Source organism: Malus domestica, chromosome 15 (assembly GCF_042453785.1).
Source record: "Malus domestica chromosome 15, GDT2T_hap1".
Lineage (NCBI taxonomy): Eukaryota > Viridiplantae > Streptophyta > Magnoliopsida > Rosales > Rosaceae > Malus > Malus domestica.
In genome coordinates this window covers 45,066,877-45,083,375 of record NC_091675.1, presented here as the reverse complement: position 1 = coordinate 45,083,375, position 16,499 = coordinate 45,066,877, and the positions used below count along the sequence as shown (strand labels likewise).

At 42.7% G+C, this 16,499-nt stretch overlaps 1 protein-coding gene across 2 annotated transcripts; it reads right to left on the bottom strand.

Moving 5' to 3' along the window:
• Positions 1–646: 646 nt before the first annotated feature.
• LOC103438891 (uncharacterized) lies at positions 647–12,553 on the bottom strand. 2 transcript variants are annotated; one of them, XM_070814649.1, is made up of 4 exons: positions 12,200–12,553; positions 11,555–12,114; positions 9,223–9,309; positions 647–1,204 (listed from the first exon to the last, which is right to left on the bottom strand). In XM_070814649.1, exons 1-4 carry the CDS (start codon positions 12,440–12,442, stop codon positions 1,180–1,182), a joined length of 915 nt encoding a protein of 304 aa, XP_070670750.1. In that variant the 5' UTR covers positions 12,443–12,553; the 3' UTR covers positions 647–1,179. The 2 variants fall into 2 exon arrangements, with proteins under 2 accessions (XP_070670750.1, XP_008375688.2); XM_008377466.4 differs by having other exon boundaries at positions 647–1,010; positions 12,200–12,548.
• Positions 12,554–16,499: the final 3,946 nt, after the last annotated feature.

The window sequence follows — 16,499 nt, the reverse complement described above, 5'->3', positions numbered from 1 at the left end:
AGAGCCGATAGCCCGCGGAGCGTTTATCCGATTTACCTAAGAGCAGTTCCAGCCATGCTGGTTGCTCAGGCCACAGGGGAGGAGAAAGGGCCCTCGGGCCGGTGGGTGCAGCTCCAGCCGTGTGGAGGCCGAGCGACGGTGGGAGCCCGAGCGAAGGGGGGGTGGGGAGTCGACGGGCCTGTGGCCCGAGGGTTTTACAATTTTTTATGTTTTTTTGTGTCAGAGAGAGAGAGAGAGAAAGAGAGAGGGAGAGAGAGAGAGAGGGGGGACCGGTTGCAATTTTTTATTATTTAGACAAACAAAAAAAATTATTATTTTAATTGCTTATTGCCAGGGGGAGGGTTCCAAGGGTGGAGATGTAAATGTCAATTACTGTTCATTAATGGTAGTTACTATTCATTTAAGGCAGTTACTGTTCAATAGGGTGGATTAAATAGTGGATTGCCAGGAGGGAGGGCTCCATTGCTGGAGTTGCTCTAAGTTCTCTCTAATCTCTCCCAGTTTTTCTATAACCTCTGTTCCACACTTAACTTGTTTTTCCTTTGGTCCAGCAGATAGAATGTAGCAGCAATTAACAGCTTCAGTGTCTCGATAACAAGAGCGAACAAGGATGGTGAGAGCCAAGGGTACCAAAAAAAAGGCAACATATGGTCAATAGACTTTACCGATACAGCATTGTACATACAAAATTTTACGATAACTAATGCACAACACAGATTTTAGTACACGCATCGGGTCATCTTTGTCTTAAACATCTCGGAGCAGGTGTTGAGAAAATTATCGTTGATAACAAAAGAATCAGAAGAGATACATAGGCAACAAGAACGTGAGATTCCCTCGCAAGTGAGCAATAGCTGACGCTTACTGCTCCTTTGTTCCCCCGGAAAATGGCAACAACAAATCCAGGATCGTCCCTTGCATTCCACGTCATGGCCGGAACAGTCACCTCGCGAGTTCCATCTGGATGGAAGTGATCATAGAATTCTTGGGTGTGAGCGCTGAAAACAATCCTGCAAAGAAGGAATTAACGATGATTAGCTTACAGCTGAGGATGCAAGCTCGATACTTGAGATACGCTTTGTTTTAAACTTTCATTACGGGAAATGTTCATTTCACTTTTACACTTTAGGCATACACGTCTACAGTAGGATTGATACAGCACCAACATACTGGGGTGACTCACAAGTCGGACATATGCAGACATCTAGAAGGGAAAGGAATAAGCGTCAAGTTGAGGACTATCAGGCAAATATTAAATCCGTAATTTCAAATGCAAATGGATCGTGAAGCAACTTCTGATTGACACATCGCCAGGAATATTTTAGGGAAAGAAGGAAACAAATGTCAGAAACAAAATATAAAAAGGTGACTCCTGAGGTTTGGAGAACTTATCCCCTTAACATCAAAGCAAAAATATTGTACCATACCCCACCACTATAGCAGTGGAAAATCATAAAAGGTTCCAACAAGGAAGCAGCACGGAAACTTCTCTTTTAACAATAAAACCCTATTTTTCTTCACACAAAAAAAGACCATAAAATTCCTAGGGACTGTTACTCTCTTCGTGAGGACTGGTTTAGCGGAGCTTTGAGATGGCCTCTGTTTTTCATCAGCCATTTGGGTTTCTGTTTCCCCGGAGTTCAAAGGAATCTCTTTTTCCTTAACATGGCTAGATTGGAAAGCTGCTATCTCCTAGTTCGTTAGTAGTTTTTTAGTGTTTTGGTGTTGCTTCATGTTCTGTTTTGTTTCTGGTTCTTTCTTGTTTAATATAACCGTTTCTTCATCACAAGTACAACAACAACAACAACAAAGCCTTTTCCCACTAAGTGGGGTCGGCTATATGAATCCTAGAACGCCATTGCGCTCGGTTTTGGGTCATGTCCTCCGTTAGATCCAAGTACTCTAAGCCCTTTCTTAGAGTCTCTTCCAAAGTTTTCCTAGGTCTTCCTCTACCCCTTCGGCCCTGAACCTCTGTCCCGTAGTCACATCTTCGAACCGGAGCGTCAGTCGGTCTTCTTTGCACATGTCCAAATCACCGGAACCGATTTTCTCTCATCTTTCCTTCAATTTCGACTACTCCTACTTTACCTCGGATATCCTCATTCTCAATCTTATCATTTCTCGTGTGCCCACACATCCCACGAAGCATCCTCATCTCCGCTACACCCATTTTGTGTACGTGTTGATGTTTCACCGCCCAACATTCTGTGCCATACAACATCGCTGGCCTTATTGCCGTCCTATAAAATTTTCCCTTGAGCTTCAGTGGCCTACGACGGTCACACAACACGCCGGATGCACTCTTACACTTCATCCATCCAGCTCGTATTCTATAGTTGAGATCTCCATCTAATTCTCCGTTCTCTTGCAAGATAGATCCTAGGTAGCGAAAACGGTCGCTTTTGTGATCTTCGCTAGATTGCTCCGGTCATTAGTGTGGATAAGTATATAAATGGATAGAGATAGGAAAGCAAACACAAGATGTACGTGGTTCACCCAGATTGGCTACGTCCACGGAATAGAAGAGTTCTCATTAATTGTGAAGGGTTTACACAAGTACATAGGTTCAAGCTCTCCTTTAGTGAGTACAAGTGAATGATTTAGTACAAATGACATTAGGAAATATTGTGGGAGAATGATCTCGTAATCACGAAACTTCTAAGTATCGGAGTGTGGTATCATCTTGACTTGCCTTATCTGTCTCATAGGTAGATGTGGCAGCTTCTCTGGAAGTACTCTTCCTCCATCCAGGGGTGGTATCTTTAACTGGTGGAGATGCACAAGGTACTGTATCAATTTCACTTGAAGCTTACTTGTAGTTTCAGGCTTGGTCAAGCGCGATACAAACCATGTAGTAGGAGTCCCCCAAGTCGCCGAGCTAGGGGATCTGCTGAAAGAGGTGACAGACAAGGTAAGCAATCAGAGCTCCGGCTGAATGTTCACCTTCTCCCCATCTTGCAGCAGCATGAAGGATAAAGAGAAGAAAAATGAGAAGAGATGATATGGGATACTTTTGCTTTTGAAGAAGTAACTTTCCACAGGCTTATTCTTGAACTGAGCTGGAGGGTTTTCTGGTTTCCTCCAGAGTATAAGGCCGACTGAAGAATTTGATGGTCAAAACAAGTCCATCAAATCTAGAGTACGTTCGACCCTGCTGATATGGGATACTTTTGCTTTTGACAGAGTAATGGATGTATCGGCACGTGTGCTGTTACGCTTGCCTCCACATGCTTCCTTGTATCCTTCGCACTTGCCCTATCTGTTCCTCAAGCAGATGCGGTATCTTCCCTGGAAACATAAGATGTTGAAGATGAGTACTCGAGAGCAATGCCAGGTAAGTAATCAGGTAAGGGTTCCAGGCAGTCAGTTCCTGGCTGGGAGCTTGATTTCAAGTGCTGACTGATTGCTCTTTCTTCTTGTCTTGCAGGTAAAAACAAGGCCAAAGGAAAAGACAGGGAAAAAGCATGATATGGGATACTCTTGCTTTTAACCCTAATGATATGAGATATTCTTGCTCTAGTATAGCTTGTTTGCAGAGGTATTATCGGGAGGAAAGAAAGCTGAATATTTCGAAAGGCTTCGTTGGGAGTGCCCTCTCAGATATGAGGAAGGGTTGAGCATTTTTGCAGGTCTGCCTGTCCGTTGGGGATGGAGGTCGACATATATAGGAGTCTCCCTAACAACAAGTAGTAGTGCTATTCCTTTACCCTGCTTGGTCATAGCACGGTAGTGGAAGCTGCCAGCTTCACATGTTTTAACTCTGTCAGAGCACTTTGAAAAAGTGGTATGTGGTATCTGGCTCTCGAGATTCGGAGAACGATGCTTCTTCGATTTTTGAGAAAGCAATCATGCTGGGGGTCTGGCTCTCGAGATTCGGGGAGCAGTGTCTCTTCGATTTTTGAGAAAGTAATCATGTTGGGAGTCTGGCTCTCGAGATTCGGAGGGCGGTGCCTCTTCGATTTTGGAGTAAGCAATCTTGTTGAGAGTGTTTTCTCGGATGTGAGTAAAGGTTGGGCATGTTTGCTAGTCTACCTTGCCACGAAGCACGGAGGTTGACACACAGGGACTTTCCAATTATCCAGCAGTGGTACTGTTCCTTTACCCTTGTGGGTAATAATATGGTAGCTAGACCTTCAAAATTTATGTGTCTAAACTTTGTTAGTGCTGTTTCTTTGCTATTCTTTTACCTTTCTTGGTCAGAGCGATGTAGTGGGAGCTGCAAGCTTCACGTGCTCAACTTTGGCAGAGACTTTGGCAAAGTTATCTGTGGTACCCATGAGCTATTGTTGTGTGTGGGAAGTGGGTGATTGAACAGTAAGATTCATGTGCTTTCTACTTCACCAGAAGTCTTCGACAGAATGCCCATAATTTCCGCAAAGCTGAGTGTGCGTGTGACAGGTGCTGACAAGGCTAGAAAAATAGGTGCCTCTTCGATTTCTGAGATCGGCCCTCGTGGTCTCTGAGCAGCCCAGCTTTTGAGAAAGCGAGCGCCTCTTCGATTGATTCGGAGAACGATGCCTCTTCGATTTTTGAGAAAGCAATCATGCTGGGGGTCTGGCTCTCGAGATTCGGGGAGCAGTATCTCTTCGATTTTTGAGAAAGTAATCATGTTGGGAGTCTGGCTCTTGAGATTCGGAGGGCGGTGCCTCTTCGATTTTGGAGCAAGCAATCTTGGTGGGAGTGTTTTCTCGAATGTGAGTAAAGGTTGGGCATGTTTGCTAGTCTACCTTGCCACGAAGCACAGAGGTTGACACACAGGGACTTTCCAATTATCCAGCAATGGTACTGTTCCTTTACCCTCTCTTCGATTTTTGAGAAAGTAGTCATGTTGGGAGTCTGGCTCTCGAGATTCGGAGGACGGTGCCTCTTCGATTTTGGAGCAAGCAATCTTATTGGGAGTGTTTTCTCGAATGTGAGTAAAGGTTGGGCATGTTTGCTAGTCTACCTTGCCACGAGGCACAGAGGTTGACACACAGGGACTTTCCAATTATCCAGCAGTGGTACTGTTCCTTTACCCTTGTGGGTAATAATATGGTAGCTAGACCTTCAAAATTTATGGGTCTAAACTTTGTTAGTGCTGTTTCTTTGCTATTCTTGTACCCTTCTTGGTCAGAGCGATGTAGTGGGAGCTGCAAGCTTCACGTGCTCAACTTTGGCAAAGTTATCTGTGGTACCCATGAGCTATTGTTGCGTGTGGGAAGTGGGTGATTGGACAGTAAGATTCATGTGTTTTCTACTTCCCCAGAAGTCTTCGACAGAATACCCATAATTTCCGCAAAGCTGAGTGTGCGTGTGACAGGTGCTGACAAGGCTGGAAAAGTAGGTGCCTCTTCGATTTCTGAGATCGGCCCTCGTGGTCTCTGAGGAGCCCAGCTTTTGAGAAAGCGAACGCCTCTTCGATTTCTGAGATCGGCTTTCGTGGTCTTTGAGCAGCCCAACTTTTGAGAAAGCAAACACCTCTTCGATTTATGAGATCAACCCTCGTGGTCTCTAAGCAGCCCAGCTTTTGAGAAAGCAAACGCCTCTTCGATTTCTGAGCAGGCGCCTCTTCGATGTCTGAAGCTCCGTCGAGTGCAGCTTTTTATAGGGGCTGGCATTAAGTTCCAAAGCACACTTGAATCTCCACCAGTAGAAGCTCCATTCTTGCACTTCTAAGATCTTGATTTGTCCGACCTCTTCTCTCTTCAACACCTTTGAAAATGTCTGGCCCCTCCGACCGTCGTTTTGACTTGAACCTTGTTGAAGAGGCAGCCCCACCTTCTCCAGACAACATATGGCGCCCATCCTTCGTCTCCCTTACTGGTCCTCTTACCGTTGGGGATTCCGTGATGAAGAATGATATGACCGCTGCGGTGGTGGCCAGGAACCTTCTCACTCCCAAAGATAACAGACTACTTTCCAAACGGTCTGATGAGTTAGCTGTTAAGGATTCGCTGGCTCTCAGTGTTCAGTGTGCAGGTTCTGTGTCTAATATGGCCCAACGCCTATTTGCTCGAACCCGCCAAGTTGAATCATTGGCGGCCGAAGTGATGAGTCTCAAACAGGAGATTAGAGGGCTCAAGCATGAGAATAAACAATTGCACCGGCTCGCACATGACTATGCTACAAACATGAAGAGGAAGCTTGACCAGATGAAGGAAACTGATGGTCAGGTTTTACTTGATCATCAGAGATTTGTGGGTTTGTTCCAAAGGCATTTATTGCCTTCGTCTTCTGGGGCTGTACCGCGTAATGAAGCTCCAAATGATCAACCTCTGATGCCTCCTCCTTCTAGGGTTCTGTCCAGTACTGAGGCTCCGAATGATCCCCCTCCGATGCCTTCTCTTTCTGGGGCTCTACCGACTGCTGAGACTTCTCCTAAGCAACCTTTGTGAAGGCTCCATCTTGTTTGTTTATTTTGACTCATGTATATGTACATATTTGTAGCTTATCGGGGATATCAATAAATAAGTTTTCCTTCATTTCAACGTATTGTGTTAAATACACCAAAGTCTTCTTCGCTAAGTTCTTTGAATTTTCTTTTGTTGAAGCTTGTATGTTGAAGCTTTCTGAGTGGAGCATGTAGGTTGGGGTAGTGTTCCCTTAATTTTCCGAGTGAGGAAAACTTCTCGGTTGGAGACTTGGAAAATCCAAGTCACTGAGTGGGATCGGCTATATGAATCTTAGAACGCCATTGTGCTCGGTCCTGTGTCATGTCCTTCGTTAGATCCAAGTACTCTAAGTCTTTTCTTAGAGTCTCTTCCAAAGTTTTCCTAGGTCTTCCTCTACCCCTTCGGCCCTGACCCTCTGTCCCATAGTCGCATCTTCTAATCGGAGCGTCAGTAGGCCTTCTTTGCACATGTCCAAACCACCGTAACCGATTTTCTCTCATCTTTCCTTCAATTTCGGCTACTCCTACTTTACCCCGGATATCCTCATTCCTAATCTTATCCTTTCTCGTGTGCCCACACATCCAACGAAGCATCCTCATCTCCGCTACACCCATTTTGTGTACGTGTTGATGCTTCACCGCCCAACATTCTGTGCCATACAGCATCGCCTGCCTTATTGTCGTCCTATAAAATTTTCCCTTGAGCTTCAATGGCATACGGCGGTCACACAACACGCCAGATGCACTCTTCCACTTCATCCATCCAGCTTGTATTCTATGGTTGAGATCTCCATCTAATTCTCCGTTCTTTTGCAAGATAGATCCTAGGTAACGAAAACGGTCGCTCTTTGGTATTTCTTGATCTCCGATCCTCACCCCTAACTCGTTTTGGCCTCCATTTGCACTAAACTTGCACTCCATATATTCTGTCTTTGATCGGCTTAGGCGAAGACCTTTAGATTCCAACACTTCTCTCCAAAGGTTAATCTTTGCATTTACCCCCTCCTGAGTTTCATCTATCAACACTATATCGTCTGTGAAAAGCATACACCAAGGAATATCATCTTGAATATGTCCTGTTAACTCATCCATTACCAACGCAAAAAGGTAAGGACTTAAGGATGAGCCTTGATGTAATCCTACAGTTATGGGAAAGCTTTCGGTTTGTCCTTCATGAGTTCTTACGGCAGTCTTTGCTCCTTCATACATATCCTTTATAGCTTGGATATATGCTACTCGTACTTCTTTCTTCTCTAAAATCCTCCAAAGAATGTCTCTTGGGACCCTATCATACGCTTTTTCCAAATCTATAAAGACCATGTGTAAATCCTTTTTCCCATCTCTATATCTTTCCATCACTCTTCGTAAGAGATAGATTGCCTCCATGGTTGAGCGCCCTGCCATGAACCCGAATTGGTTGTTCGACACCCGTGTCTCTTGCCTCAATCTATGCTCAATGACTCTCTCCCAGAGCTTCATTGTATGACTCATTAACTTAATACCCCTATAGTTCATGCAATTTTGTACGTCGCCCTTATTCTTGTAGATAGGCACCAAAGTGCTCGTTCGCCACTCATTTGGCATCTTCCTCGTTTTCAAAATCCTATTGAAAAGGTCAGTGAGCCATGTTATACCTGTCTCTCCCAAAACTTTCCACACTTCGATTGGTATATCGTCTGGGCCTATTGCTTTTCTATGCTTCATCTTCTTCAAAGCTACAACCACTTCTTCCTTCCGGATTCGACGATAAAAGGAGTAGTTTCTACACTCTTCTGAGTTACTCAACTCCCCTAAAGAAGCACTCCTTTCATGTCCTTCATTGAAAAGATTATGAAAATAACCTCTTCATCTGTCTTTAACCGCGTTCTCTGTAGCAAGAACCTTTCCATCCTCATCCTTGATGCACCTCACTTGGTTTAGGTCCCTTGTCTTCTTTTCCCTTGCTCTAGCTAGTTTATAGATATCCAACTCTCCTTCTTTGGTATCTAGTCGTTTATACATATCGTCGTAAGCCGCTAACTTAGCTTCTCTGACAGCTTTCTTCGCCTCTTGCTTCACTTTTCTATACCTTTCACCATTTTCATCGGTCCTCTCCTTGTATAAGGCTTTACAACATTCCTTCTTAGCCTTCACCTTTGTTTGTACCTCCTCATTCCACCACCAAGATTCCTTTTGGTGTGGGGCAAAGCCATTGGACTCTCCTAATACCTCTTTTGCTACTTTTCGGATACAACTAGCCATGGAATCCCACATTTGGCTAGCTTCCCCCTCTCTATCCCACACACATTGGGTGATTACCTTCTCTTTGAAAATGGCTTGTTTTTCTTCTTTTAGATTCCACCATCTAGTCCTTGGGCACTTCCAAGTCTTGTTCTTTTGTCTCACTCTTTTGATATGTACATCCATCACCAACAAGCGATGTTGATTAGCCACGCTCTCTCCTGGTATAACTTTGCAATCCTTACAAGTTATACGATCCCCTTTCCTCATTAGAAGAAAATCTATTTGTGTTTTTTACGACCCACTCTTGTAGGTGATCACATGTTCTTCTCTCTTCTTAAAGAAGGTGTTGGTTTCTTCATCACAAGTAAAAAATAAAAAATCTTATATCAACCAGAGAAAAGAGTTATTCTTAATAATATTGAACCAAGATATATGAGATATTAGAACACCCAGAAAACACACATACAACAATACGCATATAAATTATGGCATTCAGAGGAGTCAAGAACATGAATTCTTCCGATGAAAGTATCACTCTTCTGTTTTACATATGAAACACATATACATAAATGGGTGAGACAAAGGCCATGGCAGCATTATTAAAAAGCAAAGGAAGAACAAGAACTCACCTTGGTTTGAGAGCTTGAAAGATATACTCAGTAGCATTTAGCGGTAGCTTGTGCGACAACTTGTATGGCCCTGTACCAACAGCCCCCCTGGAGTAAAAAGAATATACATTACGCACTATGTAAAACTGCTATCCGTTTTAAAAACTAGAACAAAACAAAATAAACGACACAAGCATGGCAATGAATAGTCTTTTTTCTGTATGTAACATCAATCGAATCCATTCAATCAAAGTCTAATTGTATTCACTATCTCTAGTTAAACAACATTTTCTTATCCCAAGGTGATCATGCTCAATAAGATAGTACAGAAATGGGATTAAAATTAAAGACCATAGCTACTACACTAGACTGCTTGTCTAACAACGAACTTCTATGAGATGGAATGTAAAAAACACAGCTGAACTAGGTGTACTTGCATCAACTATCGTTAATAAAACAAGATTTCTCATTCGAAGGCGATCACTATCAACACACAGAAATGGGGATTAAAATGACGATAGCTTTTACACGTAGGTGTTCAAATTCAATAAACAGAAAACCGAAAATGACTATTGCTTAACAAGAAACTGATAGCTACAGATTCGACTACTACTTCTATGAGATCAAACGTAAACCCAAGTTCTACTAATTCCTATCAAACTCTCATAAACCGATACAACAACAACAACAACAACAACAACAAAGCCTTTTCCCACTAAGTGGGGTCGGCTATATGAATCTTAGAACGCCATTGCGCTCGGTTTTGTGTCATGTCCTCCGTTAGATCCAAGTACTCTAAGTCTTTTCTTAGAGTCTCTTCCAAAGTTTTCCTAGGTCTTCCTCTACCCCTTCGGCCCTGAACCTCTGTCCCTTAGTCACATCTTCGAACCGGAGCGTCAGTCGGCCTTCTTTGCACATGTCCAAATCACCGGAGCCGATTTTCTCTCATCTTTCCTACAATTTCGGCTACTCCTACTTTACCTCGGATATCCTCATTCCCAATCTTATCCTTTCTCGTGTGCCCACACATCCCACGAAGCATCCTCATCTCCGCTACACCCATTTTGTGTACGTGTTGATGCTTCACCGCCCAACATTCTGTGCCATACAACATCGCTGGCCTTATTGCCGTCCTATAAAATTTTCCCTTGAGCTTCAGTGGCCTACGACGGTCACACAACACGCCAGATGCATTCTTACACTTCATCCATCCAGCTCGTATTCTATGGTTGAGATCTCCATCTAATTCTCCGTTCTCTTGCAAGATAGATCCTAGGTAGCGAAAACAGTCGCTTTTTGTGATCTTCGCTAGATTGCTCCGGTCATTAGTGTGGATAAGTATATAAATGGATAGAGATAGGAAAGCAAACACAAGATGTACGTGGTTCACCCAGATTGGCTACGTCCACGGAATAGAAGAGTTCTCATTAATTGTGAAGGGTTTACACAAGTACATAGGTTCAAGCTCTCCTTTAGTGAGTACAAGTGAATGATTTAGTACAAATGACATTAGGAAATATTGTGGGAGAATGATCTCGTAATCACGAAACTTCTAAGTATCGGAGTGTGGTGTCGTCTTGACTTGCCTTATCTGTCTCATAGGTAGATGTGGCATCTTCTCTGGAAGTACTCTTCCTCCATCCAGGGGTGGTATCTTTAACTGGTGGAGATGCACAAGGTAATGTATCAATTTCACTTGAAGCTTACTTGTAGTTTCAGGCTTGGTCAAGCGCGATACAAACCATGTAGTAGGAGTCCCCCAAGTCGCCGAGCTAGGGGGTCTGCTGAAAGAGGTGACAGACAAGGTAAGCAATCAGAGCTCCGACTGATTGTTCACCTTCTCCCCATCTTGCAGCAGCATGAAGGATAAAGAGAGGAAAAATGAGAAGAGATGATATGAGATACTTTTGCTTTTGAAGAAGTAACTTTCCACAGGCTTATTCTTGAACTGAGCTGGAGGGTTTTCTGGTTTCCTCCAGAGTATAAGGCCGACTGAAGAATTTGAGGGTCAAAACAAGTCCATCAAATCTAGAGTACGTTCCGCCCTGCTGATATGGGATACTTTTGCTTTTGACAGAGTAATGGATGTATCGGCACGTGTGCTGTTACGCTTGTCTCCACATGCTTCCTTGTATCCTTCGCACTTGCCCTATCTGTTCCTCAAGCAGATGCGGAATCTTCCCTGGAAACATAAGATGTTGAACATGAGTACTCGAGAGCAATGCCAGGTAAGTAATCAGGTAAGGGGTTCCAGGCAGTCAGTTCTTGGCTGGAAGCTTGATTCCAAGTGCTGACTGATTGCTCTCTTTCTCATAAACCGATACTGAAACAAAAACAAATGGATTGCACCCACCTGCCATCCAATATGCTTGAACTCCCACCATTGTTAGCGGCATTCACATTCCGGTTTAATGGGAAGTGAAGCAAGAGCACAGGACCGGACCCAGATGACATAGCATTCTCTCTCCACCCAAACTCATAAACCCTCTTTCCTAATCGGTCGTTTTCATCCCCTCCCTCATTCACTCTCTCCCTCTCCATCTGAAAATCCATGCTTTCTCTCTCCACCACCTTCTCGACACTGAACCTCAGCTCATTGTTCCCACAAAGCAACGCCACCGCACTAAGCGACACAAAGCTCACATTTCCGATTTCGAAAGCTCCGCAGCCGGCGGAGTCCAGACCCGGCAACCTCCTCGAAACCCAACTCACCGACTCCGCACTCAGCTCATCGCATTCTCCGATATCCCGGTCTCCAAGAACAACGTGGAGCGGCAGCCCCAGAAACGGACCCAGTACCCTGTGGAACTGGTGGATCACCGAAACGTACTTGGTTTTCGGCAAATTGTGACCCCGCGCCGAGATATCGCCCAAAACCAGCAGCATATCGGGCTTCAGAGTGTGGAAAGATTTCTGCTTGGATACAAATTGATTGGATTCAGATGTAAAAAAGGAGGTGGGTTGGGGCAAAATCGGGAATTGGGTTTGTTGGAATTACCGTGAAGAACTTGGAGAGGTAGTAGTCTCGGAAGAGGTGGTTGAAGTAGCCGGAGTCGGAGCCGAGGAGGAGGAGGTCGGCGACGAGCATGACCTTGAGGTCGTCGGGGTGGTGTTCCGGGATGGGTTCGGGAATATTAGGGGTGGGTGTGGTTTTGCAGGAGGGGGTTGAGACCCACTCTTCGTAGACGAGCAGAGATGAGACTGCGATTAGCGGCAACAATGGCTTCCACGAAACCGCCATTGTTGCTGCAAGTTGAGGGCTTTTGGGAGTTTGGAGGTTGTGGGGTTTGGGCCTTTGGCAGCAAGCATAAATTTGTCAATCAAGAAACGCCAAGCATTGGATTGGACTATTGCCCTTTTTTAGGCCCCGTTTGGGATTGAGGTGATTTTAAAAAAAGTCACTGTGAAAAAAGTCATTTTTGAGTTTTGTAAACTGAAAAAAAGGGCTTATTTTGGAAGCTGCTGTGAGAATAAGCTGAAAATCAAAGGAAAAGCTGAAGCTGCTATTTGCTGCTTTGAAAAAAAGCCAGTTTTTTCAAAGCACACGGAGCTACAGTGCTCCTTTAATGAAAAGACACACTATCATCCTGCTTTTTTTTCCAAAAGCACTTTCACAAAAAAGTTTACCAAACACTCTACTGGCTTTATTTCACAGCAGCTTATTCTCACAGCACAGCCGCTTATTCTCACAGCAGCTTTTTTTCAAAGCACAGCAATACCAAACCAGCCCTTAATAAGCCAATTAGGATGCGTTTGTTTGCGCTCACTAGCATTTACTAGACTGAACTAGACTAAGTGGCAGTCTAGTCCTGTGTTTGATACAAACCGGAAAAAAACTTTAATGAGACTCGTCCTGACTAAACGGACTAAGCACTTCACTAAAGGGTCTTAATGAGACCCCTCGAAATTGGCCAGACTGCTAAGCCAACTCCTCCTTGCTTCGTCCATCCTCTCTTCACCCCTCCCATCTACTTGTCCTTCGCAAGATTCGGAACCTGCTTCGTCCATATATAAACTATGCCCTGCTTCGCCCCTCCCATCTACCATTTTCAAATCTAGATCCGCAAAATTCGAAGCAAAATAGGCAAAAAATTCTACAATATTTCCACTTTCAAAACCAGATCAAAATCCAAAATTATAAACAAAAAAGCCAAATTTTTTTTTACAAAAACTGTTGTGCGTCTGAAATGCATAGCAATCGCTCTAATCACACTGCACCTAGTCCAAACTCCCTGATCACAAACCTTCGTCATTGACGCCGGAGAAGTAGACCCATGGATACCCAAATGACTTAGACTCTGATTTGGGTTCTGATTCGCCAATTGTGTCCCCAAAAAAAATTAGGAAGAAAAAAGGAAGATGAACGGAGAGAAATACAACGAAAAAGATGGAAATGAAGAAGGAGATGGACGAATAAAAATTTGGAAGAAACAGAGGGAGAGGGACGGAGAAAATAAGGAAGAAAAGGGGGGATTAGCATAAAAGAATTGGGAATAGAGATGGGAGGTTTAAATCAGACAGTAGTAGTAATAAAATATTACTAAATATGTATTAAATAATATAAAATATTAATAAATATGAATTAAATAATACAATATTAGAATTTGTTATTATCCAGCTTTTTATCTGGCACTGCATCAAACGTTTCACTAAGTTAGTCTAGCTTAATCTAATATAAGCCAATCTAGGTTAGTCCTTAAAGCTAGTCCAGTCCGAGATAGTCCGGTACAACAAACGCACCCTTAAATATTCCATTGATAAACAAGTGCCAAGTACAAAGATTTAGACTAAATACAAGCACTCCAAAGTAAGGAGGGTTCAAGTAATCTCTACAAATATATCATAGGAGAGAGACACTGGGAGTTAAACTTCTTATTTCTGAAGCAAGACGAAAGGGGTAATGAGTTATTAAAATAAAGCAGTTAAATGTTTGGTAAACTATATTTTAAAAATATTGTGATTATGAAAAGTAGTGTAGAAGCGTTAAGTAAATTATGATGTAAAAGTGTTCTAATTGTATATAATGACGAAAATAGATATAGTAGGGTGGTTGCAACAACGACGGTGGCAGAGTAGTGGCGGTTGTTGAATCATATTATAAGGTCGGAATAAGGTGAATCGGAACATATATACCTTAGAAGTTTGGTCATGGACTCAACAACTCCAATTTGATTGAACTGCTTAAACAAACCAGACATGCCAACACATCTTATTGTACTCCGTAAAGGTAGGTGAAGTTTCCTAATTGCATTGAGATTCAACATTCTTGTTTCCACAAGACATGAAAACTTGATCTGATTGGGGATCAGACGAGTTTCCTACATCCTTGGAAATTTCTACAATCTAGGGATTGATGTGCACTACAAGTAATCGCATTTCTAAGAGAAAGCAATATCTATCTCTAGATATCCTCTTAGATTCTCTATGTTTAATACGGATTTGTTGCCACTTAGTAATACGGTTTAATGGTATTCATCTTCACTTATAAGTGAGAGATCTTAGGTTCGATTATTGCCAAAGTTGAATTTGAACCACATTATTGCTAGCCCACTATGAGGCTAAGCCCACCCCCGTCCCCATAGCGTAGATAATATCGTTTGTAAAAAACAAAAAAAATACAAATTCATTATCCTAAAAGAACTCTCTCTTGACTAGTATAAATACCTTCATATAGGGCAAATATCTGGTAACGCAATTCTCGCATAGTGCATACTTTGCTTATTCTCTTGTCCATTGCTTGAACCTAAGGTTAACCACGATTGCTTTCTTTTTGTACAGGTGGCCCATCCACAACGATGTGTGATTTTGGTTCCAATAATTGATGTTTTAATTGAGAGTGAACTTATATTTTAACGACCAAATCACTCTATCACACTATGTGTGCGGAGGATATCTCTGTGAATCTTGACACCAACACTCAGGGTGGAAGCAATCAACTCCCAGATTTCTTTGTCGTTGCAGGAAACAATGGCGCTCCTGTTAATAGAGCTCCCCCTACCATGGATCAGATATGGGAAACCCTGTTGAAGATCAGTGCTTTTGTCAATGAATAACAGAAAATTTTGAAGGCTTTTCAAACTAAGAACCTTTTGAACTTCATCGATTTTGAAAGACATATGAAAGCCCCAAAAAATGCTCGCGAATCTACTATGCAAACCCAAGTCCAAATCTTACGATTTGGAAATCTAAATCCCATCACTATGAAAGGACATCCAATTATGACAATGCCTAGTTTTGTCCCTAGAAAACATTGTTGATTCGAACTCGCATTTGGAAGAACATGATGGTCGGACTATTAGTCACACTACAAACGGAATATGAGTTTAGCGCAACTTCAATTCCTTTGACACTGCAAAAGCCTTCCCGTATGAAGCCTAGGCATCTTTACTTTGACGATCCAAAGTAATCTGAAGAGCCTTGAATGACCGTAAACTTAGGGATGCTCTGAGAGACGCTTAAAATTGCCTCTCTAGTGAGGTTGTCACCAAGGCTAGAAGCCTTCTTTCTTTAACCATCAAACTTGCGCTTAAGTTCACTCAACCTAGGTTTAACTACTTCCTTGGGGACTCCAATCTAGATTATCACATCATGCTATATCAAAACATTATAGCCCTGTATAGCAACAACAACACTTGGATGTGCAAGATGTTCCCATCCACTTTAGAAGGAAACGCTATGAGGTGATTCTTGGAGTTGCCAACCCACTCAATTGACAACTTCGAAATTCCGGCATCATTGCAAATACATTCTCCATTTATTGTGATGTCGCAAGTGCCACGAGGCCATATTTAACATGGAGTCTCAATTAAAGAGTAAAAGTCTCAAAAATTACTTGAAGCGTTTTCGCGCGAAACTAGTTGAAGTGAGGGACTAGATGACAAGCTTGCTACGATGGTTTTGAAGCAAGGCCTCTACATTCACTTGCTTCTCTCCTAGAAGCTAAATAATATAAGTATGACTGTGCCACCCTGGCAAAATGCTTCGATATAGCCGATGTCATTACCGACTGGGATGATAGAGCTTGAAATATGAATTCAATCTCGGATCACGATAGGAGGTCCGTGCAAAAGAGAGAGAAAACGTGACACTCCACCTCCTTCTCAATATATTCTCTAAATTCTCATTATAGGTCTATGTTAACATGTCATTAACACCAATATATCAATAATAAAGAAATCACCCACCAACTTTGAATTCAATTGAAATCAATAAAAATTTGTAACCTAAAAAGCAAAACGATCAATTTTTTTTCTTTGAAAGTCAACATGCATTTACATGGCTCATCTAACAACAGCTTT